This window comes from Siniperca chuatsi, linkage group LG6, assembly GCF_020085105.1.
Source record: "Siniperca chuatsi isolate FFG_IHB_CAS linkage group LG6, ASM2008510v1, whole genome shotgun sequence".
Classification (NCBI taxonomy): domain Eukaryota; kingdom Metazoa; phylum Chordata; class Actinopteri; order Centrarchiformes; family Sinipercidae; genus Siniperca; species Siniperca chuatsi.
Genome location: NC_058047.1, coordinates 23,040,138 through 23,066,680, shown reverse-complemented (window position 1 = coordinate 23,066,680; position 26,543 = coordinate 23,040,138). Strand labels below are relative to the sequence as shown.

The following is a 26,543-nucleotide window of genomic DNA, read 5'->3' as shown; positions in this document are numbered from 1 at the left end:
ACTTGAGTGCAGAAAAGTCTAAATCTACTTATTTGTCAATGGTTTATTACCCTCTGAGCGAAGTTACTGAAGAGGCCGAAGTACTGTGCACAGTTTTTCACATTCTCAGGAACATCTTTGTCCAATAAGGAAAGCAGGGCGTCGGTCAGGCTGTCCAATCCCGGGTCTCCAAAGTGAAGCGCACTCTCCAGAGTCTTTTCAAGGATGGATGCTACCACCACCCTCACCTCTCTTACACTGCACTCCAACAGACAAACCCTGAGGAGGAGATATAACAATCAATATCAGTGTTGTAAATGATGAGCAGAATGAATGGAATTTAACCTATGAGGCAGGAAACACCAGTCTGAATTTAACATCGATAATGACGTGTAAACATTGTCAGTATCTTTTGAGAGAGAACAAGACTAACAAAAAGGAAGAGCAGTCTAAAACACTATTTGTGTGAGAGACTTGTTGTGGTTGTACTGGTGGCTTTGGCCTTGAGACACACAGCTGAGTGTGACACTCTGTATCTCCTTTCCGTGAGGCCTGTGGTATGTAAGGAGGCCGGGGTGTACTGTTGCTCAAATGTCCGATGTTTGACAACCAATCATGTCTGAGGACCATATGGTCACCCCACACTTTGGGAAACTATCCTCTGGCTCTAAATGTTTACATTCCACAGTGACAGTGACCAGTCAGTGAGCAACACGCACACTGTATGTTTTTAATACTCCTGCTGTCAGTGCAGATATAATTGAAAGCACATTCAAGAGTACTCCAGAGGCTCAGATGGTGTGTGTGTGTGTGTGTGTGTGTGTGTGTGTGTACTTGTGTCATTAAAACATATTATACAGATCAAATGAACAATTATATATAAAGCTCGAGTATATAAGTCTGTGTACTTGAGAGTGAGAGTGAGTGAAGCTTTATTGGCTGCAGCAGCTTTACCAGGGTGGAATTATTTGACCCTGGCCAGAGAGTTCAATGTGTATTGATTAGAATGAAGGAGCAATGCTGTGAGCTGCCAAGTCTGTAGTATCGCATATCACTAGGACAGCTACAAAATTGCTGCAGTGATTAAACCCAGGCCAAGGCCCCTACAAACATACAGTATATCCATGCTTGATGTTTCAGGAACTGCATAAAGCTGAAGTGATTGTGTTCATGTCATTTTTGCTGCAGTTAAAATTGTGAACCAACTGCAGTCTCATTAATACACTGTCTGACAAATTGTAGAGAAGTCAAAGCTTTTTGGAAACCTTTGGTGGACAGAAAGCTGCACATTGTTTCACTTTGTCTGCCCCTTTTCACTAGAAACTGACCATCAAAGCAACAGAGTGAAAGTTATGTTAAACTGTTGTAATTAGCTGAAATAATTACAAATGTAGGAGTTTTTATAGTAATTTCTTTCTCTAGTTTGCATGACAAATTGCCTCTTGGTTGTTGGTTAAGCAGCTGGCCAACAAGCACTGACCTGGTGATCTCTCGTCCCTCTGGTCCAACCAGGTACTGCACCATCCACTGGCACGCTTCACAGCTCTTAGACAGTAACACCTCCACTGTCGCCATCCACTCCTCTGTGTCCACCCTAAAGGAGATACAGATGTAATACAGGTCTAATATTGCTGCTCATGAGGGATGCTCATTATTGACAGCTGTGGATGTATGTGTGGACATACCGGAGTTTCTTTTTGGTGTGCAGGTAGGTGTGAAAGAGAAAGTGAACAGCCAGCTGAAGACTCTCTTTGGCCATAGGCTGGTAGTCTGGATGCTTCAGCTTTGTCTGTAACACACACACACACACACACACACACACACGGCAGCCACAAAACCGATCACTGACAATTGTACTGCATGTGCTTTCTGTATTATTTATTGCTATGAATTTATGTTTCTATGATGAACAATCGTGTAGTTCAGTTATATTGCTGCAATAAATGGTGTATTCAGGTTCCCTGGTAATCCCAGTGAGGTGTTTTCATTACACGTCACCACTCACAATGTTTGAATAATCAACATGCACTTATGTAATCAAAATGAAAGGGTGAATTGCAAAAACAGGCTTTTATGGTGAGGAAAAAGAACCAAAACAAACATTACATTCGTGGTCTAAAAAAAAAAAATATTAGAGGATAAAATTGTCTGAGAGTAATGTAATGTGGTTCTTGTAAGGAAGCAGAGTGTGCACAAAGCTTGCGTAGATTGGTTGTAGTGTTGCATCAAAGTGGCAAAGTAGAAATTTAAATGGTTTGCGTTTTGTAAATAAAGACCATAAAAAGAGTTACAGTAAGATGGTATGAGTAAAAACAGGGGATAGTTGCATCTCCTACAAAAAGTACTGCGCAAAACGGAAACAGTAAATATAAATATGATTCAAATGTAGAAGAAAAAATGTTCTTCCTAAAAATTGAGAGAAATATTCAATTGAGAGAAATATTCATGACTAATGATTACAATATTTGCTGTGCAGCTCTACTTTGTATGTATACACACTCAGAAAACCAAACACAAACAGTAGAAGCACATACTGCGTTGACGGAAGCCAGGGAGAGGGTGAAGTTGAAGTAGTCGCTGTTGTAGACGTCTCTGTTCCTCATAAACTTGAGATTCTCATCTCTCACCATCTACACAAAACACAAATGGAGACGTCAGATGAACTTGACTCCCTCAATTACTAACAGAACAGACGTTAAGGTGGTGTAAAGACAGAATTTCTTCCCTACGGCCTCCATGTTCCACACAGGCTGCTTGATGCCACTTTACCTGATAGATGCTGGCGGGCATCTTCTCTACAAACAGGCCCTTCTTCTCTCCCTTGCGGACTAGGCGGGTGAGGAGGGTGAGGCGGTCATTGTTGGCCCTGGGGGGGCGAGGAGAGGACTGCGGGGAAACATCGGGAGAGGACGGGGCAGACCTGGGAAATATAGAGACAGAGGCTGGATGATAATATATATTAAATGCCGATTTTTGTTTAAAACAGTGTGACAGTGTTCCATGTATAACTTAATAATTGTTTTTCTCAAAACATGAATTACATATAAATGTGTGTTTGATGGCTGGAATGTTTCATAAAAGGCTCTGACTTCTGTCCAATGTATTAAACTGGTTCTAAATACTGTCACTGGCACATAGACGACCTACAGCGCTGTTATTCTGCTGACTGCTGCACTCTAGTGTGGGAAATTGTGACTGATGCATTGTCAATGACAAGGTGAGAATATTTATGAGGTGAGTCTAGTATATGGTGGGAGGTTCACTCACAGTGTGAGGTCCTCAGCCTCCTGCCTCATGATGCTGACTCTGCTTTTCTTGGGCAGGACGGGTGAGTTCTGGTCACTGATCTTCTGATAGAACAGCATGTAGGCGTTCCAGTACCTCCTCCGCACATCAGGGTATGGGTTGGCTGCACAAACACACACACACGCGTACACACATCAAGGTTACTTAGTGCGTGCCTCATGAGAAAACAATGTGTGCAGTGGTTGAGTTTCACATATTTTTAAGTTTAGTGATTGAACGAACAGCGTTACACGGATGTCAGATTTTATGCATGTTACTTACATTGGTCATAAACTTTGGGACGGTACTCTCCACCAAAGCACTCGTACTCCAAAGTTTCATCATTCATATCAAACTCCTCCACCACGTTGTCGTTGAACTTGTACCAACGTCCACGGGCGCTACCACTAAGAGATAAGGACAAACAAAGATGGAAGGAGGGCAAAGGAGGGACAAGGAAAATGTCAGATTAGATTCTGATTCATCCCAATGCGCTACTTCAGAACTGGAAACTCAGCACATGCCTGAATGAATGATATATCAGCAATACCAAAAACAAAAAAGGCACACATAATAAAACATGTACACAATGTTCTGACCCTGTTGTTGACAGGGCAAAAATGGGGTCTTTTCTCTCACAAGATTTAGACATTTTTGCTTTACTAAACAGTTTACAGTGGAACATAACACCGGTCAACATACTGCAGTACAGGGCGTGGTGTCCACCTGCATGCCAACCAGCCTGTCTGGTGACTTGTCTAAAGATCTAAACACATACAGATCTCTTACTGACATAGAGGATAACAGAAGCAGCTCCAGAATGTGTCTAATTTCCTGGAGCGAGATTAATGTCAGAGAACAAACTTTCTTTGTTGTAGTCTTAAACGGGGATAGGAACAAGCGAGTGAGCGAGAAAAGGGTGCCAAATATTAACTCCTGTGGTCTTTTTACATTCCACTTCTTCAGTGAGCATTCCTGCCTTCCAGAGCCAGACATCTGGAGATGCTTACAAACTAAAGCAGGACAGCCCACACAAGTCTGATGCTGCATTCATGTACCCCAAGGAGGTCCTCTAAAATCTGCCTAGAAAACTAAAGCAACAGATTATTGTGCTCCTCTAATCACTAGTTATGTGCTTCTTATTTGGAACAGGAGCTGGAAAATACAATCTGAGAACTTTGCAGGACGTAGCGTTTTTGATTTTCAGAGAATATTAGCCCTTTAAACGAGGGAAGGGTGGAGGAACTTCTGACTACAGTGTCTCTTACCGTCTATCTTTAATGAAGGAGTAATAGTGTCCGGCATGTGCCTGACCACTGTGGACAACAACTCCCACGAGTTCATAGTTCTCAGAAATCGTGACTTTCTTCCTGGGTGACCCTCCTGAGGTCCCATCGCCTCGCCCCTCGCCTCCATCTCCGCTGCAGTCTTGACGAGCCATTCCAGAAACGGTGTAGGGCTCCATGTTCAGCACCCAGGGGAACTGAGCACCAACAATATAGAATTCATATAAATCATATTTATATTTCTGAGATTTGAGATGTTGTAATAAAATCAGAAAGTGTATCCTAGTAAATGAAGATTTGTGATCTTGGGATGAGAAATACTTCGTACCCTGATCTGTTCATCATATTTGATGGAGCGTCCGCTTTCCCAGTCAAAGCCGAAGCGCATGAGGTGAATACAGAGAACGCTAGGCAGGGATTTGATACACGTCCTCTTCACTGTGGTTCTCTGTGCAGATGAACAAATTACACATTGTAAGTACACTTGACATCAGTGTAGCAGAATGAAAGCATGCAGAGCACTATACACACCTTCTCTTTGCATTTCTCACAGTAGTAGGCATTGCTGCCCTCTAGCACCTCTCCTCTGACAAACTGGTCCAATGAGATCTCTAAACTTTGACAAGACGTCACTCCAAGGTTCAAAGCCATGAATGTCTCTTCACGCTCGTACCTATGTAATAACAGGTCAAAGGTCAAACATTTGTGATGTGTCTCAAACAATAGTCTTGAAGTTTGAGAAATAATCATTCTTGCTTACCGGTGAGGACAGTCTTTACAAATCTTCTGGTCAGAGAAGATTCCCTGAAATGTGTTTTTGAAGATCTGTTCTCGACCCATTTTCTAGTTAAACAGGAGTTTCATCATCATAAACATTTCATCACAACCAATCGGGTTTTATAAGTGCGTAGCTGGTGCTTTTTTAAAAATTGGAACAGTGTGTGTGAGTTTTACCTTGAGATGTTCATCAAGCTGGTCCACCAGGCTAGTGAAGAACTCATAAGCATCCTGCTGTTCTCGTACATACAACTCCTTGTTCCACATCTTGAAGATCTGCAACAGACATAACATATTTGCACGTGGAGAAAAGTTAGGTAATGAACTCTATAAACTAAGTCATGCCACACTATAACTGAAGATAAATCTTCACAGTAAGAAGAAAGAAGAACAAAGAAATGTCTTTGATGTTGCAGACAATGATAGTGTCATTATAAAGTGTGATTAGTATACTTTTTGCCTGATTGATCTTATTGTTGCCCACACTTGTGCAGCAACACTTGGAAGTTGAGCGGTTGAGTGCATCTCAATCAGAGCATCTCTGGTTTCTAGTCAAACTGAACTGTCTGTTACCTTCCAGAAGTTCTCAGGTACGTAGTACTGCAGTTTGCTCTCCATCAGGTGGCCAAACAAAGACTGGACCTGGTAGAAGACACTCTCTTCTGGCTGATCGGTGTCATCCTCAATGGACAGGAAAGCCTTAAAACCAAACATATATAATCATTAATTCACTGTGTGAAACTCAGTCTGGACTCAAAGAGCAGATGCCCTCTGGTGTCTACAGAGGGTAAACAGCACATATAAAGCATGTGTACCTCTGGTAGGCCAGGCTGCATGTAGAGCTGCTGAAACACAGCATTCATGTAACATGTGGCTCCACCGTTCTTCAATCCAACGAAACCTGAGACTGACCGGCTCTCTACTGGGGGAAGATACTGAGAGAGACACAGAGAGTTAGTTTCACAGCTAAACCATAAACCACTATCAAGCTATATGTAACAACAAATATTACTGTAAGAAATTTTATTTCAATCAGTGTCCTACATCGAACTCCTTGCAGAGGGAAGGATCAGACTGGTGGTGCATGGACATGAGCTCTCTGGTGATCAGTCGGAGATTTGGGAGAGAGCTGTCTGCCAGCATCACCAGCACCTCATAGGCTGCCAGCCTGCTGCTGGCTGTGCTGCACCTGACCAGACACACATGAAGAAGATGACAAAAGATTAAGGTAGTGGTTTGCAGTGGTTTGTCCGTTGCTCCGAAAAAACAACAAAACAACAGAACGTCGTTAAAATGACTCACATGAGTTTGCAAAATAAAAATAAAATGTAACTGATGGATAAGATTAACATGCCGTACTTGGGGTGGAAGTCGTGGCTGGGGGCCGGGGAGGGTGTGGGGTTTGAACTGTTGATGATGATGCGCGAGGCTCGAAACAGGAAGTCATCCAACAACTGCTGGATCAGAGATGGACCTGAAGAAAAGAGTTACACATCCTCACATTACATACTAGTGTTCTCAACTTAATAAACTTCCAAAATGTGTTTAATGGGTGCAGATATATATGCATATAACCTTGTGTGCGCTCACCGAGATGTTCCTTCTCATTGCCACAGAGTGAGAGCAAGGTCTTGATGAGTCGGAGGTGTCCTGCCAGGAGGATGTTGTCCGCCTCGCTAGTCTCCATCTCAGAGCTCCAACTAGGCTCAAAGTTGTCAAGCCAGGAGATCTCGTCCTCCAGCATGGTGGCTGCGCTCACTTTTACCACCTCCATCTCTGAAGCTGGAGGAGGACAGGCAGGCAGAGAAGAGGGAGAGAGAATACAAAGCAGAGAGAAACACTGAACTTTAATGGCTGAAACAAGAGGCCATAACATCTCTATTACATCAATTATTACATCTGGGATAATACTTTATATCTAGATACTGATAAACTGAAAAGGGAATTTATCGGCTTACTGGTTAGGTCATCCAGAAGCTGACATCTTAGGTCAAAGTACTCAGTGCATTGGGACAGCAACCTGAGAAGAAAAAGCAACATCAACACAAGACCTCTGCTAAAGTTTCAGTGATGTATATCTTGTGTGTTTATTGCTGAATTACCTCTGGTTGACCCCCCTCATGACAGATGTAGGACTCCATAATGGCAGCTGAGCAGTGAGAATGACTGAGAGGAGGAACAAGTTGGGTTTCTGGACTTCGGCGAAGGCTGAAGTGTCAGACTGGCTCAGAGTGTAGAGCTGGTCGCAAGCTACACGGCGGATCTGATGGAGGAAGGGACAGAGACAGCGTGTGTAAACACACACTGCAATATTAGGGATACATTTCTACTGTGCAGTCTGTTAAACAAAAAGAGGGTATTGTTTACCTCTCCACTGGGAGATCCCAGCAGAATATCGATGATGAAATCATTGACGGAGGGGAGGTTGTAAAAAGAACCTGGAGAGAGAAACACAGGATTAAGTGTCATTGTAGATTTCTGACAAACACAGCAATTGCACAACCTACATACTAAAGAAAATGTACATACTACAGCCACTGCACAGAGGACTAACAGTAATGTAAAGAAATTATTAAAGAAAAGAGCGTATATGGTCGTGTGTTTGTACTCCTGCATGAGTCTTACATAGCTGCTGACAGCGTAACTGCAGACAGGTAACCAGCAGTGACAGAGCCTCGCGGGCGATGATGGCATCTTTGATAGAGACACTCTGCTGTCTGACACATATCCCTGCATGCAATGCTGTTGGTGTGGTCTCGCCCTCACTGCTGGAGCTGCAGTTACTTCCTGCAAACAAACACAAGACATTTGTTTGACTTTAGTTTATTTAGCTTTTGTTTGTAGCAGTGGAAATACCATGAGCTGTTGGCAACAAAACATTAGAAAAGGCTGTAGGTCACAAATCAGGAATGTTTTATAGGATTCTGCGTCACCTGTACTGCTGACTCTTGTGCGGACTCCCTGCGGCAGAAGGGAACTGTGGGTCTCTCTGAGTGGCTGCGGGCTGCCAACCAGATCCAGTCGGCCTGCTGCAGCCGCCCAGGTCAGGCGCATGAAACAGGCCACAGTGGAGGTGAAGTCACCCACCTCCATGGTCTAGAAAAGACAGAGCAAACATTGTACTTGAAAATATTTTACACTTACAAGATCAACCTGGGTGCTGAATTTAGGGTGGATTTGTTTTAGCTCGATACTGAAAGTGTGTTTGTCGTGTACCTGAATAGCTACACGAGCAGCCGGTATGATTTCCTCGACTCTTATGGAGGAGCGCTCAGACAAAGACATCTGTCTGTAGGAGGACTTCTCTGGAGTTCCACAAAGAGACAGCTGTCGCCCAGTCCGTCCAGCGTTACGAAATGGACGAGATGACAGCGCCTCGCCATCCCTGATGACATCATCATCCAGCACTGCAGGCATGCTCTGGCCAACCAGAAGAAACCTGCAAACACAGCCAATTGAGTATGAAGTCTAAGATGGTATGTGGCCCAGAATATGCTCCTCTGTGTGTGTGCTCAAGTGAGGCATTTTGCACCTGGCCAGCTGAAGACATATTGAGTAGACTCCTTGTCGGGTCTCATAGTCCACTTCTGATGGGATGGAATCTCTCTGCATAACATTCACCACCAGACTGCAGAGGAAACACAGGGAAATACTACTGTCAGAACTAAAAATAAAAGAGATACGGTGAGGCATTTTAGATAAAAGCATAAGCTAAGTGGCATATGTGTGCCAGTATGTGACGCAGCTTGACAAGTCTGCTGATACATCCCACAGTGGAACAAAGCAAACACCAGACAGTGATGACACTTTTCTTTAACAGGTCTGCTCTCTCTGTTACCTGAGGCCTCCTGCTTTAAGGAAGTTCTCACAGAAGGACCTGCTGCTGGTTTTGGCCATCTCATCATCCGATGTGGGCATGAGCTTTGAACTCAACACCTAACACAGAGAGAGAGAAGAGAGGGCAAAACTGATGTCAGAGTCACTAATCTACCTTTATAGTTTGAGAATAGGTGTTATATATTGGAAAACAATCTACTGCGTTTAATGGGGAGTATGTTCACATGTGTGCTTACCTCCAGGTTGTATAGCACTCTGAAGGTGGACATGCCCGGGGCCGAGGATCTGAAGAGGGACTCCAAGATGGACGCAGCACTGGGCTGGTGCTGCTGCTTGGAGGCCATAGATGGAGAACGAGAGCCTGTGGCCTGGAACAGTGTCTTCTGCAGAAAGGAGACACAAAGGAAGTTATAATAAATTAATAGAGAAAGATGAACACAGAGAGAATGCATAAACCAGAGAGAGGCAAGACTCCAATAGACTTGTTACAACACAGATGCTAAGACCAAACACATGAAATAAGAATAGAAAGGTGGGGAATTGAGCTTCAACATTCAGCCATGGCAGTTGCCACAGACAGTCTGACGTACCTGGTGGCTCCAGACGCTAGATTCTTTGGGAACAAAGTTGTCGAGAGCATCCTGCACTTCTGGATCTGTTGGAATCAGCAGCAGCAGCTTCCTCACACGAAGAGTGATCCTGGAGATTACAAAAAAAGAAAAGAAAAACATGAAAAAGAAGCCTTTCAGCTGCCTGAGTTACTGTGTTACATTAAGCTTAACCAGTTGAACTAAGGAGCTCATAAGCTTAAGTAAGTAATGCACTAATGAAATATTTCTGTCAACACACTTGTTTTCACATAAGAGCTGGGTAGCATGAATATGAACTGTCTCTTATAGCATTAAGATTTAGTAGTTCCAGGAGAAAATCACTTGTCTCCAGATAAACATGCACATGTATGCAACAAGATGTAGGGGAGCATGTCTATGTTTTGACACTTTCATAGCAGTGTTTTTATATACAGACAGATGGCATCACAATAACATAATAAATGATACCATTAACCACTGATAAATATACTGACTGATAAATATCCAGTCCTTTCTTTGGTGTATGTAACTTAGAATCTCACCTGGATTCATCTAGGTTAGCCAGCTGGTAAAGCATCTCAAACACATTACACACCAAAGCCATCACCACACCAGGGAGGGACTTCTCCTGAAGACAGAAAAAACACAGGCACAGTGTGTCAGGACCAATGTAAACATGAGAGTGTCCACAGTTTTGTAAGTGCACAGTCATGTCTGAGCTGGTACCTGCTCCAAGGCATAGGCAGAGTTGAAGACAGCGGAGCTGGAACTGCTGGAGGCGGATGCTGAGGACTCTGAGCTGCCAGAAGGAGTGCCAGTGCCCGAGCTCTTCACAGTCAGGCTCTGCTCATCACTGAAACCGAGCTGAGACAGCAGCTTCTGGTCTCGATTCATGGTCAACTAACACATGGTGGAGGAGCAGTGAAGGGACAGAGTGAGAGAAAAACGGGGTTTGAGGTTGTTTGATGCTGTGTTTCCCCTGCCACACAATAGATGCAGCAGGCCAACCCACCAACAAAGAGGTGGTGGCACCCTGCCTAGAAGAAACTGTGCATTTTACAGTTTGTAATGTGTATTGGCTTCAGGGGGAACACATGATTTGGAGAAGAGTAAAATCCTTTGATGAGGGAATGACAGGTACAATTATATCTTTAAAACAAAAGAGGAACACAGAGTCCCTGTCACTTACAGTCATTAACACTTACCACGCTGTCATTAGCAAAGATCTGGACATTATCCACTGGACAGCTCAAGTGCTCAGCTATCTTCCATCGGATACTTCCTACTGTCTCATTACTGTGGGTCTGCAGGACACACACACAGAGCGGGGTTATTTCCTCTGTAGGTGTAACTCTATGTGATAAAGGCATGTTACAGGGCACTAGGGAAAGTCTTACAGTACCTCTAAGGTGAAAGTGTCTTTGGTTGACTCATAGGTGATGTGAAGAGTGACAGGGTGTCCATTGTATGAGGCCCCATGAGGTAGAATAGTGCGAGGAACTGAGTACATATCCTACACAGAAACACACACACAAAAATCAAAACATAAAAAGGATCCTCCATCTTGTGGATTGTGTTAAAACTATTTAGCATAAATAGTGTCTATGACTGTGTCCTTGTTTCGCATGTATTATTAACAAATTTACTGTCAAAATAATAATGAGACCCTTAAAGTGAAGACAACAGGGCCTACCTCTATAGTGATTACGTAGCGTTCGGCCAATAGCAGCAGTCTTTCAATTATCACCAGCTTAGTGGATCTAGTGATGAACAAAAACAGTAGAGTTTCAACAAGGCTGAAAAAAAAGTGTGTTTTACAATTTTATTACTCTATGATGAATAGTTAGTAAGACCTAGGCGAAGGAACACTCTTAAACAAACAAACAAAGGTTTAGTAACCATGTTCTTACCCAAACCCCCCTCTGTACCTGGATGGTGATTGTACAGATGTGGCCACAGTCGGCATGGCAGTGGCCGTCAGCATCTTGGTTGCCCTAGTAACAGCATGTGTCAAAGTAGGCCCACCTAGGGCTGAGCTGGCTGCCTGAGAAAATAGAGAAACAGAATTGAGCTTTCAGGTGTCGATTTCTGTGAAATGGCACAATCAATCTTAACAGTAACATATTCCACTACTTACCTCTAATCGCTTGTAACAATCAGCGATGAACTTCTTGTGCAAAGAAACAGAATCCTGTAAGGAAGAAAAGTTATTATATGTGGTTCAAGTTTCAGAAAGGGACAGAACACACTGGTACTCAAATATGTTAAACACTGGAGTTGCTCAATTATATACAGCATTTGCTTGTTTCTGCTTTTCCTTCACTACTAACCACAATATACTTCTATGAATCACTCAATTCAGAGCAAAATGAAGGCTCTGTATCAAGCAAATGGCCTCTTTTACTGGCCTTAAACACAATGGCAGCATCTTAAGTTCCACTGTTATTCTTAGATAGTGAGACACACATGAAGGGACTGCTAGAAGAGTGGGCCACAGGAGTATGTGCGCACACACGCATGCTGACCTTCTTCATCTTGGGATTGAGGTTGGTGTAGCTATATGTAATAATGAGCTGGATTGCTTCATTGGCTATCTCTTCATCAGGGGTTTCCATGGCGATGCGCCAGATAAAATCCATCCCTGCCAGGTCAAGGCGTTCCACACACTGAAATCAGACCATATGATACATTAAATAGAAATGTTGATTTAAAAATCATTGGTAAAAACAAAATGCAGAGAGACATGTGAGTAAGGACTGACCAGCTGAGTTCCCTGGCGTTTGAGGCGATGGTCACACAGATTAACGTTCTCAAAGAAGGTCTTAAACAGATTGAAACCTGAGAGGCACATAAAAACATGTTAACTGATGTATCACATCCTTATTCATAAACTAATTCTGTGAGGCTGTAATGCTGTCAACAGTGCATCTCCTTGCAGTCTCTCTCACCATTCATAGTGATCTCATAGGGCTCCAGTTTTAGGATCTTCTCCTTGAAAAGCTGCTGTTGAACATCACTCTCGAGGTCATGTTGTCCTTTGGTGAACCACTCAAAACACATCTGCACAGATCGAAACACACTATGTTTAAGCTTAATTAAATAGAATTTTGGACACATGACTTGGGATGCACTGTGCTGTGCTTTCTTCAGAGGGCAATCTGCCTAGTTTCCTTTGGTTAACAAGGAGCAGCTGTTGCAGACACTACATTTAGTTAAAATGTAAACGTGTGCACTGATCTATGCAAAGAACAGATTCCATACGGGGACAGAGGAAGGTTGCTCGGGGTCAGTACAATAAATTAAACCAGTCAGATCAACGGTTTTGCCCCCAACAAAATTACACACAGTTCTCTTATGTGTGGCTTAAGTGCTTTGCTTGAAACAGCAGGTAACAAAACTTAAAACTTCTCAAGACTTGTTAACTTCATTAACTTTTCTTAATGTTTTTATTGTGAAGCCCTTTGTAACTTTTGTATTGAAGTGTTATAAATAAATCTTGACTTATTTACATGCTATTTTTTAAACAAAAGTTCGAAGATAGATGTTTCTTAAAATAACAGAAACTCTCGCTTTCTACTTAACTACTTTTAATGCCAAATTCACAAGAAGACAATAACAATCAAATTTATAGTTCATTATTTCTGAGACAATATCATGAGCCTGGATCTAATCTACTATCCTTTAAATGTGCCATTATTTGGTAAAGGTTTTCACTTTTAACTTATTTGAATGTGTATTTTTGTACCTGCCTTGAACATTGTTTTAAAAGAAAGAAGAGATGTGGAGCAAATGGCTAATTTTGCCTTTGTTTCTCCTGAGCAGTCATCCAGAGAAAGGTGCTCACAATCACAAACAAATGGCCAAGGACAAGGGTTTTATTTGCATAACTGCTTTCATACCTCACGGTCAAGTTCACAGACATCCGGCCCTGACACCAGGCACTCCCAGAGCTCCTTGGCCCTGTTCCAGACCAGGTAGAGGCTGGCCTCCTGGAGGAAGAAGGCCAGGAAGCGCAGGTGGCTGTCCAGATACTAAACATGAATTCAGAGAGACACATGTCATATCTTGACCCCCAAACACACACGGTCATACTGCATAACACTGTGCTGCTCAAGTTTGTTTACATCCTGTGTACTGTGTAAACATAGTACCAGCTCAGATACAATTATGGCTCAAATGACTTTACTCATATCAATGTCAAATTATGAACTGTAACATAAATCATTTGGATGAGCTGCAATGCAGTTTCATAGAACAGTAAAGATGATCAATAAAATGACTCCTGACTCCCGATATTAAATCTAAGAAAGACAGCTCCGACATAGACGAACCTCCTGGTAGGTGTATCGTCCATCCACCAGAATTGAGCCTGAGAGGCCGTTATTTCCCCCAGCGGTCACAGCCAGCCGATGGCAGCACACGAGGGAGCCCGTGATCAGCTTGACGATCTCAAAGTTCTTCTTCAAGTCCTGGATGATGCTCTGTTGGGGAGGCAGGGAGAGGTTATCATAGCAACATTGCACTGACTGTACAATGGATCATTTCAATGCTGGGTTTGTTTGTTTGCATGTGCGCGTTTGTGTTACCTTGTCTTGCTTCTGATAGGTCTGCTTGATGAAAGAACGGGTGATTTCGTGCAGCTGACGGAGAGCAGGAACAACCCAGACTGCCTGTGGACTACTCTGCTGAGAAGCCTGTCGTGACACACACACACACACACACACACACACACGATAACGATATCCACTAAAGCAGAATGAAGACACAAACACATGCTACAAAAACAGAGGCCTGTGATGGTCTTTGCTGATCATCAGCTTTGCAATTAGAATGACTATTAATTGTCGCTGCTTTGTCATCACAGACCCACTGTTTTTGTAGTTGTGCAGACATGAGAAAGAAAATCAGAGCCAGAGATGTAAAACATTTGGCAAAGAGTCCAAGGACTGTTCAAATATGCTCAAGTTTATATTTGTTCTCTTACAACTGTTTTGAAAGTCCAAATCAAATATCAAACATGAACTTATATATATATATATATATATATATATATATCTCCAAGGCTCTGATTAGATCCCTCTTTGCATGAGAAAATGTGCTAGCACTTCCACCAAAGCTGATTCATCCAGCAGCTAAATCACTCATTTAATTCAGCCAGCTCTCACCCAGGACAAGATCAACACCACTGTGTAATCATTAGTCAGTGCCAAAGCCCTCTTTGTGAGGCAAGCAGAAGATTAACATACACCTGGTTAAACTACCTCATGTTACAATCAAGTGTGAAATTCAGGTGTGAAAATCAACAACCTGTGACCAATGAAACCCCTTATGGTCAAACCCTCCTCCATGATTGGTTGGCAGGCGTGCAGCAGCGAGATTGGATACAGATTGATCAGTGGAACTATAGATTATATGGGCTTCTTCTCTTACTTTGACCAAAGAGTTAGCTTTCTTCTTGCCCCATGTGCCAGTAAGAAATGAGCTTTGAGTTTCGCTGCCTTTACTGTCCTCCTGAGTGTGAGTCTAGAAACATACATTTCATTTGAGGCGGGACATTTGTGCACATATTTGTGTATACACCCAATAACAAGTGAGATTTGTATGGCTGAAAAGTACATTTTGTTAAGTATGTGCGGCTACAGTCAAACAAACAAGCATTTTTCATGGAGGATTTATGACATTATGTCAAAGCAAGAAAAGCATTGGTGTAACTAAAAACATTCGTGTTTGCTCTGTTGTATTTAGGTAAACCAGTTGGTCTTTTATTCAGCTTAATCTATGATATTTTAAATACAGTCTAGTTTCATTTAAAGTTGCTGATCTGCTGTTTGGATCTGCACAATTAAAGCAGAGTTTACCGGTACTTGTTTTCCTATATGTAAATACAAAATACACATTCATTCCATCCATAGGCTTCCATAATATCCATAAATAAACCAAGACTATTTGGTAACCCTTTACTGCAAGTCCCCCTATTTATCATTTATAAGCAATGTATCAATGTTTATAACACTATAAAGTAGTTGTGATCACATATAAGGACATTTTTAAGAGTTTATTAATGTCCTATGTAGACATATTTTATATTATTACAACTGTGTTTTACTATATTGTCATTCATTATCCCACGGGATGAGTTGACAAATAAACTCATATCTGCCTCCAACTACATCATAGTGTGTTATAAACCAATTATTAAATGTTTATATAATGCATATAACTGCTAAAGTAAATGGGGGGTTAAAGTGTTGCCGACTGTTTGATAGTAACTGACGAGTTTAATTATAATATGTGTAGTTTTCTTGAAACTGTCAAAATGATTGGTCGAATCCTATTTATATGCAAACATGAATATGAAGGAATGATGGAAAATCAGTTTGTAGGCATCTTGATAAATAAGCTCCACTGACTCAAGTAAAAACGGAGGCAGGGCTATGAAACAAGAAGATGGAGAGAGGAGAGGGACTGGACGACATCTGCCTCTGTAGTGTCACAGTGTTGCTGGCATGGTCAGGGGGACTGAATCAACCAGGAGAGGAAATCACAACTTTTTCTTGACTTTCAAAAAAGATTTGAAATAAATAATGAACTCATGATAGACACTTGTTGTTTGAAAAGCGAGCCAGAGAGTGGCCCCATCTCCATAACACGCTGCAGCTCCATGAACGCTAGACTGGGGCACACTCAGATTGAAGAGATGTAAACAAACTGAAGCTGAAGGGTAAAATGCAGCACTAACAAGGATATGCTAACTTTAGAACAAAAGTGTCACAGCAGGCAGAAAAACGAAATAAACAATACATATATTTACTCTTAGAGCTGATCCTGGAATGACCTAGTAAAACACTAAACTGCCCCAACACCCACAAAGACAATACTGAGCATCTGTAGCATGTCTGTCTCACCTTCTTAATGTCCTCAATACATTTAATAATGTAACTGCGTTTTACGGTCTCCTTGACAGCGTAGGCATCGCTCAGAATCCCCAGGTGCTCCTCCAACGCCTGCTGAACTAGACTGGTAGGCAGGGTAGGGAGGTGAGCCAACTCCCACAGCACCTCAAGCACCTAAACAGACAGACGCAGACACAAGAAGCTTCAGACTTCACTGTAATAATGATACTAATAAATACTGCAGATTTCCTCATCTGTTTTTCAAATTACTTCTCAATGTTCTTAGCCTTGACAGGATGACAGATATACCAACACACCTTTCCAGTTGTAGTTTCAGAGCGAGCCTCTCTGCCGATCCTCCCGATCAGACTGAGCAACTTCTGCCTCACGCGGTCACTCTCAACCTCCCAGCTCTAAATAACATGCAAACAGAATATTATTAATACTATACACAGACTTACAAGACACTTTCATTAAGTCAATTTATTCCCGAAATGTCACAGAGACGGCACTGACCTTCTGTATGAGGACAAAGAGGTGGGTGAGTTGATCAAAGCTGAACTTCACAGCAGCAGCAGCAATGATTGTATGAATGTTTTCTATAACAGTTGATGACTGGCCCGCCTGAAATGCCCACACAAGAATCAATAGATCTATCAAAGGGGGGGGGGGGGACATTTGTCTTTTTCAACATTTGTCACATTCACAAAAATATGTGCTTACACATGAATACATACAGTATAAACAATGCTTCTGTGTACATAAAATATTCAGATTAAAGTTTAGCAATTAAAAACCTATTGAACATCCTTAATGAAAATGTAATAAATAACAAAGACATGACTGTGTTATTACTACTGTGATGTGTGCACTGGTGCTGACCTGTATTTTCCAGATCTTGGAGAGTTCGTCCAGCGACAGTTTACTCCCCAGCAACTCAATGATTCCCTTAATTCTCTCACAGTACTGAGCCTGGTCAATGTTACCTGGAACATATAAATATATTACCACAGTGAACACTGTCAACCTCAGGCCGATCATTTTGATGATTTTCGTCTTGTTTGTAAGTCGTTACAAAGTTTAATTGTTTTGCAAAGCGCTTTGTGACACTTAATTTTAATTAGTTTGTGGCAGGAAGTGATGTATCTTCTTACCCTCCAGTGCTATTGAAAGGACTGAGTTCTCTACCAGCCAGTCCAAAAGTTTATCTGTGTCAATGGCATTTTTCACAGTCTTAGACACTGTACTCTCCTCTATTAACTTTGTCACCTGAGAGAAATAAAATACAAAAATAGTGTTAGATGAGATCAAAAACTAATTAAAAAACACCCAGAAAAAAAGTAATTTTGTCTAGTTTAGACTTGACAGTTCAGATTCTATAAAAGCTGACCTCTTTGAGGGAGTTCATCTTGGTAGAGAAGTGGGGGGTTTTGAGCATGCGCAGCAGTGTGTCCAGCCGCAGGTCATCCACCACAGTAACCAGCTCCCTCTGGAACCTCATACACAGCAGCTTGATGGCCGACAGCAGGTCTGGGATGCTCACCAGACGCTACAGTTAAAAGACAAATGAGAAACAACTAAGTTATAACATCTTGGTTGAGTCACGATCAAGGTACACAAGTTCTTAAAGATACAGTAAAATGAAAAATACATTTTCCAAGTTCTAATCCTGTGTCCCTGTGTTAACTGTTAAATTATCTCCCGTTATATGCCAAATATACAGTATGTCAGTATGTAATTTTTATTTTTCATACTGTATTAATGAGGCCACGCCCCCTTTTGAGTGATCCAATCAAATCTTAAGGACTTAATATGAATCCCTCTTGTCACTTAACTGCTCCCACATATTCCGTTTCACAATTGAAGATTCACACTAACCCCCTGATCCATCTGTTCAAGTACCCTGACCAACTAGCAGTAACAAGGACAAGATCCCTCACTGGCTTCCCAACCCGAATATACAAACAAGCCAGATGTACCACTGCCAGGAATGGAACACGAGTGTTTTTGTCCCTGCATCTTTTCTCTATAAATCTAAGTGCAATAATCATAAGAGAGTGACAAATATAAAACGCTACCTTGTCTTTAAGGTCCTTTTCCTCCAGGTTCTGTACATACGTGATCATCTTATGGATGACTGGATCAAGCATGGGCTAGGAAAAACAACATGAAACTTTGTTGATCCACGTGGGGAAAATGGGGCACTGCAGCAGCATAACAGTAAAAGGATACAGCAAATACAAATAGAATATAAATCAGAATGAAGCACAAGGGCTATGTAAACAAACACAACCAATAATTTCAACACTGGAACAAGGTTAGACAGAAAACAAACTGACAAGATGTGAATTACAATATAAGGACAAATAGAGAGAAAGTAGACATACACAGCAGCAATTCAACTAATTTAAAAAAAAGGGAAAGGACATACAAATAATCAGATTAGGGTCAGTATACTACCGTCAAGTGTGTATGTGTACGTGTATGTAGACAGGATAGCTCACCTGGACGAGGCTGGAGTTTAGGTATTCTGCACCAACTCCAAGAGGCTGGACCAGAGCTGACACACACTGTGTAGTGTAGGCAGATGGAAAGAGACAGAATAACTCAGGCATGACACAAACCAAAAATGAAATCAACTTATCAAAACCAGCTGAGTGTGACTAACTATCATAAGAATTGTTCATTCCATCTCTTTGTTTTTGTAGGAGTGTCAACATCGTGCGTAGTTGGGAGAACGGAATGCATCTATGGGTGTCACTTTTGAAGTCTTATTAAAGAAGATATACACAACAACAGCACTCTATTTCTCTCAAATTTAAGTGTTTAAGCCAGAGGTCAAATTGTGTTTAAACTGATACTGTGTTTTCACTGTTGCATGTGTGAATGTGAGTGAGAGGGAGTGAGTGTAAAACAGATGTGTGAGTGAGTTTCCAGTACCGGAGCCCAGCTGTCATTTGTCATTCAGTGCTAAATCACAGGAGCTTAATGAATAGTTGCTGTGTTCCTGTTTTTTTTTCCTCTGGCTATCTTCCATCTCTGCTTCTGGGCTCTCTCAGAGCAGCTACCGTCTCCTCCACCTTCCTCCTCTATTCACTCAGTGAATTCCCCCCCCCCTCCCTTGCACTTGACTTCCTACTCAAAGCAGACAAATGAATGAGTCACCCCTGGGAGTCAGAGAAGGGAGCAGTCCTCCCATTATCTTTTCTCCTTTCACTTTCAGTCTCTCTCTCTCATGTGCTTGGAGTATGTTAGGTTTCTGACAGCTTACACACTCTGCTGAGCTCCCACTGCCACTGAAGAGTGCAACAGTGGTCTTCAAGCAGTCTCTCCCTTATTAATATGCTAATGGTTAGAGGGAGCGTATGTGCATGTGTGTGTGCACACACACTGAATCAATGGCTGTGCACTGCTGTGGTTCCGGCCAGGTTCCCAGAAGGAAGCATCAGTACAAGGATGCCTCAGAACACATAACACAACAGAGCATTTCAACCATCACACAGAGGGAGGATGAGAGAGTGTGTTTATGTGTAAGTGAGTATTAGTGAGAAGGGGAAAGAGAGAGACATTCAGCACCCTGCAGCTGACAGCGGTGGGGGTAAACACTGTGACCTTTTGCCTGTATAGGCTGCCTCAGAGTCTGTCTACAGTGCTTCTTAGGAACTATTTCATCACTCTTAAGATACGTCAGACCATTTGTAAAGAAGGCAGAAAGATGAAAGTAAGGACGGTTACGCTTACAGCAATCTCGATTTCGTCGGTGTTGAGCTTAGTCTGGATGGCGGTGAATCCTCCTAACTCTCCGAACTTTACAAAAAAAAAGAAGAGGAAAGGAGACATATGAGGCAAAACTGATACAACTATGGCATATGTATATGGACACAATATCTGGCTCATTACTCACTCGATTCACCAAATCAACCAGCCAACCATGAGGCTCCTGAAAGAGATAATTATGTTTTCAGTGGATTATTTCAGCAATGACTCTGCAAATTATTGTGACACACACGCACTGCACACATACACATATTAAGTTTTCTGACAGCTGTTGTGTGTCAGTCACACATGTTCTGCTGAGCCCCTGTGGTTCCGTTATAACTTTGCCCCCTCACATGACTTTGAACTGTAAACAAAGGCTAATAAGGAAGTGTGTATATTAATACTAGTAGCTTTACATACTTGTAAGTGCATCTGGATAAATTGGCACACATACTCCAATAACACTTTACAAGAGTAAAAGTACAGGAAGAGTCCAGACAAACGGGGTGTCCCTTACTTTCTGATAGGTGTTGCTAGGAGAGACAGCAAACATGTTGGCCTCTTCCCCAAAAACTTCAGCCCAGTTCCTCTGACAGGCCTTCATCCGGTTCTTAAAATGGTACTCATTATCAGGGTTGAAGGCCTGGACACAACAACAAAGATACAAAACATAAATACATACTTGCGATACATTTCAACCATGTAATGTCACATGCTGGATTTACAAGGGACAGATAGAATAAGCAATTCTTGTTAAAAGTAGACCAATACCTTTGACAAATTGATAGATGGCATTGAATCTTCACGCCACTGGCCAATTACTGACAGTGGCAGATTAAATTTTAAACACAGGGCCGTTAAAAGATCACTCTCAGTATTGGAAACAAAGTCATTTGCTAAATCAGAGCACGAGAAAAATTGAGGAGCTTTACTGTCACCGATTATAATGTATTATTACCAGTGGACAAAGAACGAACATTTAAACCCATTTCCTTGATTGATCATCTGCTATGTAATAATAAGTGATTAATTATTTAAATCAAAATTTGGCGAAAATAATTTGGAGATTTATTAGTTATTTGTTTCCCAGATGTTCTATTGTTTTCAAGGGTAATTTATTTACTTCAAAGTTAAAACTATATTTAAAGAAAGAATACAAAAGACAGTAAAAGACAAACATTAAGAGAGACAGAGTGAGAGAGAACACACCATAGTCAGGACTCCCATCAGGTTTACAGGTACGGGGTCCTGCTTCACCCTCTCTGCAACCAGCTCCACCAGTAACATGAGCATGTTGTAGATTCCCTCGTGAATCTCGGTGCCCCATTTGTGTACGGCACTGCTGGTCAGCAACTGGTGACAGTGAACAAGGCGGAGTACAGAAAGGAGGAAAGTCAGGAAAATGTATGTTAATTAATCAAGTACTATACAGTCACTCAAATCTCTGGGTCTTTATTGCTCACCTTTTTAAAGGCCTCCGGCATGCAACGATCCATAAACCGCTTGCAGTTCTCATCAGCGTCAGCAAGACCTGAGTAAGAGGGAGATGTCAGATTCACATATTTACCCCACATCCAAACATGGGGAAAAAAATAGCTGTGATGAAGGAGATGCAGATTGGGCCATGTAACACAAGTATCCAAAATAACAATAAGTGAAAAACACCCAACGGTCCAAACAAAACATGATGCCCACACAATTACGCAGATGGAGAGCATTTAGTTTAATGCAGACCTTCAAAAGCAAAGATTTTCATCCCACACAAACATGGTCTTACCGTGCCGAGCAAGGCAGGTGGACGCGATGAGACACTTGCCCAGGGACTCCTCTCTCTTGTAAGGTATGGACCAGTGGTCGGTAAAGACTCGACTCTCCAGCTCGTACAGGTTTGTGGTGGGAAACTCCATGCTGCCCCCGGAGCAGTTCCCATTCTCATCATTGCTCTTCTGTAAACACACATAAATGACAAAATTACAACCTAAGGCAATGTATGACTTTATTTCCCTGTGTCGAACATTGTTTTATGACACTGCAACTGTCCTCTGTGTGAGGATAATCCAAATGGCCTCAATGGCAATGATAAAGTCAGACAGGATGATGCGTGACTCTTTTACTCCCTCTGGGAGAAGAGCCATAGCAGTCATTTGGAAAGTGTGTCCTCCCTTCAACAATCTGCCCTTCTTCTTTGCATCTTTTTGTCCATCCATTTCCTCCCAAGAAGCTATGGTCAAATATAATGAAGACCCTGCCACATGACATGACACTTTTAGCAGTATGATGCTACCCACGATGACATTTTTTCTGCTGTCATATGTGAACAGGTTATGAAAGGCAAGTTAAAATTCTCAAAACTCACCCAAAGTCACCTTTTATACCTTCTGCATTTATGGTTCATAATACCAAGTTTAGGCTCGGCCTACTCCTGCTATGAGAACACAAAATGGCCAGTGGCAGTAAAGTCTATGAGTCTGTGTGGTGAAAGCAACAAAGGATTATTAAATTATTTACATCATAAAAGTTGTTTACATATTCATGAAGCTTTCTGAATATTCATGATTAAACTGCAGACCTCCATCCTCTGAAATAGTGCTGCTCAGTGGAACATTTCAGAACACACACCAAAGCGCATCTTATTTGAAATCAACTAATGATTTATGTTTTAACTAATAATCTATGGAGGCTTGACCTACTGGCTTGTATGATCATGTATCTTAAACTATGACCCTTTGAGCCCTGGGATTCAGCTCTCACTACATTATAATGACCAAAACTATTACAACTAATTTGTCCAATTTGCCTGTGGGCACCGCGCAGTATAAACATTAATACAGCAAAGTACAATTAGGTCAAGTCTGACCATTTTGAATACATCTCCATGTATTAGCATACATGACGGTCAATGTGTTCAGTGCATGTTTTACTGCGCTGCATACTGGTACATATACAATATAAAGTGATAGACTGGACATAAAGAAGAGGAGAACAGGAGGGAGGGATGGGGTTGAGAAAGCAACGGAGAAGCATCATATTTCATCCCTTCCCTTTCTAAGAAAATTAGAAATGACAGATAGATGACTGAGAGGAAGGAAAGAGAGAGAGAGACTAACCTAATACCAGTCTTAGAAAACACTAGGTTCAAAGAAAGACCAAGAAGAGACATCTCATTGCTGACAGAATTTCCAAATCAGAACTCACTGACAATATGAGTAGAAAAATCGATCCCTTTGATTTAAGTAAGAATGACAGCATAGGGAAAAGAAGAAATGTCTTTGTGTACAATATACAGAACTTCTCACAAATAATCATCAAACAGAATAAACATGCAGATAAGCTACAAGTGTTTCAAGACCTAAAGCCTTTAGGAGAAAGGTTAAGGTCTCTAAAGGCACAGGATGATGAGGTAACTCAGCACCACTCTGTTACTATGCACCCTGCAACCCTCCTGGGACCCCCTGCAAAAACTGCAATGTGTTTGTGTGTGTCAGGGAGACTGCAGGGCTATATTTAGGAGCATAACATCGGGCCAAAGACCTATGACATGTCTCTAAGCACAAATACAGCAAACAAAGGAAGAGAAGAAAGGAAAAAAAGCACTTTCTTCCTTTCATGCAGGAGTGTCTCAAGACAAATATGTTTCTGTAAATGTTTCAATAATATACATGAGAGGACAAAGTCATTACAATAATGGCTCAAACATGCATACATCATTCATTATACAAGTTGGTTTAGTTGGGGGAAAAAAGGTTCAAATTAAGACTTCTTTGGCATGTGGAAATAAATTATTTTGGCAGCTCTTATAGAGATTTAATTAACTGAGAGAGTGAGTCACCTTGGGCTGAGTTAGTTTGTAACAACACCATTATAGGCATATTTACAAAAATGGGCTATTATGTAAAGTGACCTGCAAGGGTGTGCTATTTTCTGCATACTGTAAATGCCAACTGTTGTTTATACTACACTTACTATAACAGCCTGCATCAAAGTGTGACAGCAGGGAGAAAGCTAGAAGAGAAAGAAGATGTAAAGGAAATGGCCAACAGCTATTGGGGCCAGAGTAGTCACAATAATCACAGCAGCTCAAACAGCATTACCATCAAAGGGATACAACAAGTGGTTGTCCGAATCAACAATCCTATATATCAAATGATTTGTGACTTTTCTAAGAAAGCATTGCTCTCTTTTGACAGCATCTTCAAGGTTTTGGGAGATCTAGGAGAGCAACAGGTTTAAGGTCAAGCTGGTGATGGCAAACTGCCTCGAGGTGTCAGTCAAAGCAATCCTGCAATGACTTACTGTATGTAGATAGGTATTTATGAGTAGCCGATGCAGTTTACTGTTACAGCACCACATAAACACATCAAACCAAACGTCAGGACAAAATTATACGACCTGTAGGTAAACTACTTACAATTGTCATATGGCTGTAAGAACCAATGACTGGCCTTAACGAATCAAATACCGCGGTCCTTACTCACACTCTTTACGAGTAATCACAAGGTGTGACAAGGAACTGACATTTTTATAGATGAAAACGTGGACAGAAAAGGATCAAAATGGCCACGTATGCCAGGGACATTGCGAAACCGTTTTTAAGTCCGGTTCGAGTGGACTACAATATCGGTTGGAGCTGAGCACGGTTGACGCTCTCAGCCAACCTGCCAGCTAACGTTGGCTAACAGACTGCAGAGCAGACTGAATAGATCCAGCCAACTGTCCACAGGCTAACTGACTGCACCGATTACCCACTATCAGAGTACTCCCAGTAGAAATCTGTGATTGCAATCCTCCAGAGTGATGCCTCTGTGCTGCTACACCTGGTCCAGTTACTGGCGCGTTCAACTCTCAACTAACGTTAGCTCGCCAGCTACTAGCTAGCTGAGTTAGCTTGTAAGTTTGGAATTGAAATTTAGCTCCATTTAAGTAGCTAAGCTTCATGTTAGCAGACAATTCTCCAGTCACTGTGAGCCAGCGACATGCCCTGTCCCGTAGGACTGGAAGGTATTTCACCTCCTGCTCTGACAGCTCACGTTGGGCTCGGTGCATGTAGCATTGAAGCCGCTAAGTTTAGCTAGTTAAATGGCCGAGCCCACTATCTCCCAGTAAGTTGCAATTAGCCATGTTCTCCTCGCTTGCTCCTTCTCTTGATGCTTGGTGAAACGCAAGTTGTTCTTACCTCGCTATCCACTACATCGTGGTATGCGGGCGGGGGATCAAACCCTCCCGTCCCAGTCCGCCCGCTGTTTTCCCCGTCTCCACTCGAGCCCAAGCCGGGGGCAGGCCCACTCTCCATCGGCTCATATCCATATCCGAGTCCGGGGCTTTCGTTCGTCAGGAGCGCCACTGCCTCGTTGATGTCGTTCTTTGCTAGCCGGAGCGCTTTCCGTATCACGTCGGGGTCTGGGAAACCCATGCAGAGGAGCGTCGTTATGTGCTGCTCCTCTTCGGTCTCCATTTTTGGGGTGACTCCGTCTCTCAGACTAATAGTAACGGTGTGTTCGGCACAGCCCTGTAGCTGTGCACGCCGCCATGTTTACAGTCCACTGCCGCTAGCCTGTCACGATCTTGCTTCCCCCACAACAGCGCCGACACAGGTGTTATGCCGAGTTCTGTCTGCCAAGAACTGCAGGCTCCTCGCGGGAGCGCGCACAGCGAAAAGTGTAATGATTTCTATGGTTAATTACTGTTTAACAGCAGTATATTTTTACTGTCGGGTGCATCATTGATGTATGGAAGCCAATTTTCGCCTGGGAAAAAAAATGAAGGAATTAAGTTATGCATAATAGAAAATTAAAACAGAGATCCATCTCAAAAATGTGAGATTATGACTTTCTATTTTATAATTTTAATTTACCATCTCATAACTTATGAATAAATATTTTTTGTCATGTCTAACAGTTTTATTGATTATTTTCCCTGGCAGAAATTTGCTCTCATAATGATAATATAGCTTATAAATTGCATCTCCTGTTGCCAAGGTAAAAGTTATGACCATGCACACTGTCGAGACACTAGTTGTAAGTGTCGATGGAGAAACTTAAGAGGTGGTTCGGCAGAGATAATTTAGCTGCCGAGAAAAGCATCTCCTGTCATTTCAGATGAGGTGAGTTGATTTCAGTGGGCTATCAGTGCAAATATTG

The 26,543-nt window shown here is 42.1% G+C and overlaps 1 protein-coding gene across 5 annotated transcripts in view; it reads right to left on the bottom strand.

Moving 5' to 3' along the window:
- The window catches only part of usp24 (ubiquitin specific peptidase 24), a 32,419-nt gene extending 6,405 nt beyond the window's left edge, over positions 1-26,014 (bottom strand). The window contains exons 1-56 of one of the 5 annotated variants that reach the window (XM_044198287.1): positions 25,580-26,014; positions 22,184-22,352; positions 21,870-21,937; positions 21,616-21,759; positions 20,924-21,049; positions 20,552-20,587; positions 20,389-20,454; positions 19,152-19,217; positions 18,726-18,800; positions 18,038-18,196; positions 17,802-17,916; positions 17,530-17,633; positions 17,164-17,271; positions 16,965-17,060; positions 16,660-16,821; positions 15,185-15,277; positions 14,341-14,448; positions 14,086-14,235; positions 13,654-13,785; positions 12,703-12,814; positions 12,516-12,592; positions 12,280-12,420; positions 11,892-11,945; positions 11,665-11,798; positions 11,448-11,514; positions 11,157-11,267; positions 10,960-11,058; positions 10,481-10,654; positions 10,297-10,382; positions 9,755-9,863; positions 9,401-9,547; positions 9,166-9,263; positions 8,860-8,955; positions 8,544-8,766; positions 8,261-8,423; positions 7,953-8,114; positions 7,695-7,765; positions 7,430-7,590; positions 7,286-7,347; positions 6,903-7,109; positions 6,687-6,801; positions 6,372-6,516; positions 6,143-6,262; positions 5,901-6,026; positions 5,505-5,603; positions 5,311-5,393; positions 5,082-5,223; positions 4,879-4,998; positions 4,533-4,747; positions 3,547-3,671; positions 3,247-3,388; positions 2,749-2,899; positions 2,514-2,609; positions 1,665-1,768; positions 1,460-1,573; positions 51-258 (exon numbers count right to left, since the gene is read on the bottom strand). In XM_044198287.1, the coding sequence (XP_044054222.1) occupies positions 51-258; positions 1,460-1,573; positions 1,665-1,768; positions 2,514-2,609; positions 2,749-2,899; positions 3,247-3,388; positions 3,547-3,671; positions 4,533-4,747; positions 4,879-4,998; positions 5,082-5,223; positions 5,311-5,393; positions 5,505-5,603; positions 5,901-6,026; positions 6,143-6,262; positions 6,372-6,516; positions 6,687-6,801; positions 6,903-7,109; positions 7,286-7,347; positions 7,430-7,590; positions 7,695-7,765; positions 7,953-8,114; positions 8,261-8,423; positions 8,544-8,766; positions 8,860-8,955; positions 9,166-9,263; positions 9,401-9,547; positions 9,755-9,863; positions 10,297-10,382; positions 10,481-10,654; positions 10,960-11,058; positions 11,157-11,267; positions 11,448-11,514; positions 11,665-11,798; positions 11,892-11,945; positions 12,280-12,420; positions 12,516-12,592; positions 12,703-12,814; positions 13,654-13,785; positions 14,086-14,235; positions 14,341-14,448; positions 15,185-15,277; positions 16,660-16,821; positions 16,965-17,060; positions 17,164-17,271; positions 17,530-17,633; positions 17,802-17,916; positions 18,038-18,196; positions 18,726-18,800; positions 19,152-19,217; positions 20,389-20,454; positions 20,552-20,587; positions 20,924-21,049; positions 21,616-21,759; positions 21,870-21,937; positions 22,184-22,352; positions 25,580-25,858 (6,915 nt within the window). In that variant the 5' untranslated portion in view covers positions 25,859-26,014. The remainder of the gene's footprint in view (positions 1-50; positions 259-1,459; positions 1,574-1,664; positions 1,769-2,513; positions 2,610-2,748; positions 2,900-3,246; positions 3,389-3,546; positions 3,672-4,532; positions 4,748-4,878; positions 4,999-5,081; positions 5,224-5,310; positions 5,394-5,504; positions 5,604-5,900; positions 6,027-6,142; positions 6,263-6,371; positions 6,517-6,686; positions 6,802-6,902; positions 7,110-7,285; positions 7,348-7,429; positions 7,591-7,694; positions 7,766-7,952; positions 8,115-8,260; positions 8,424-8,543; positions 8,767-8,859; positions 8,956-9,165; positions 9,264-9,400; positions 9,548-9,754; positions 9,864-10,296; positions 10,383-10,480; positions 10,655-10,959; positions 11,059-11,156; positions 11,268-11,447; positions 11,515-11,664; positions 11,799-11,891; positions 11,946-12,279; positions 12,421-12,515; positions 12,593-12,702; positions 12,815-13,653; positions 13,786-14,085; positions 14,236-14,340; positions 14,449-15,184; positions 15,278-16,659; positions 16,822-16,964; positions 17,061-17,163; positions 17,272-17,529; positions 17,634-17,801; positions 17,917-18,037; positions 18,197-18,725; positions 18,801-19,151; positions 19,218-20,388; positions 20,455-20,551; positions 20,588-20,923; positions 21,050-21,615; positions 21,760-21,869; positions 21,938-22,183; positions 22,353-25,579) is intronic. The other 4 variants (XM_044198288.1, XM_044198289.1, XM_044198290.1 and 1 more) reach the window with 4 other exon arrangements.
- Between the last annotated feature and the right edge of the window lie 529 nt (positions 26,015-26,543).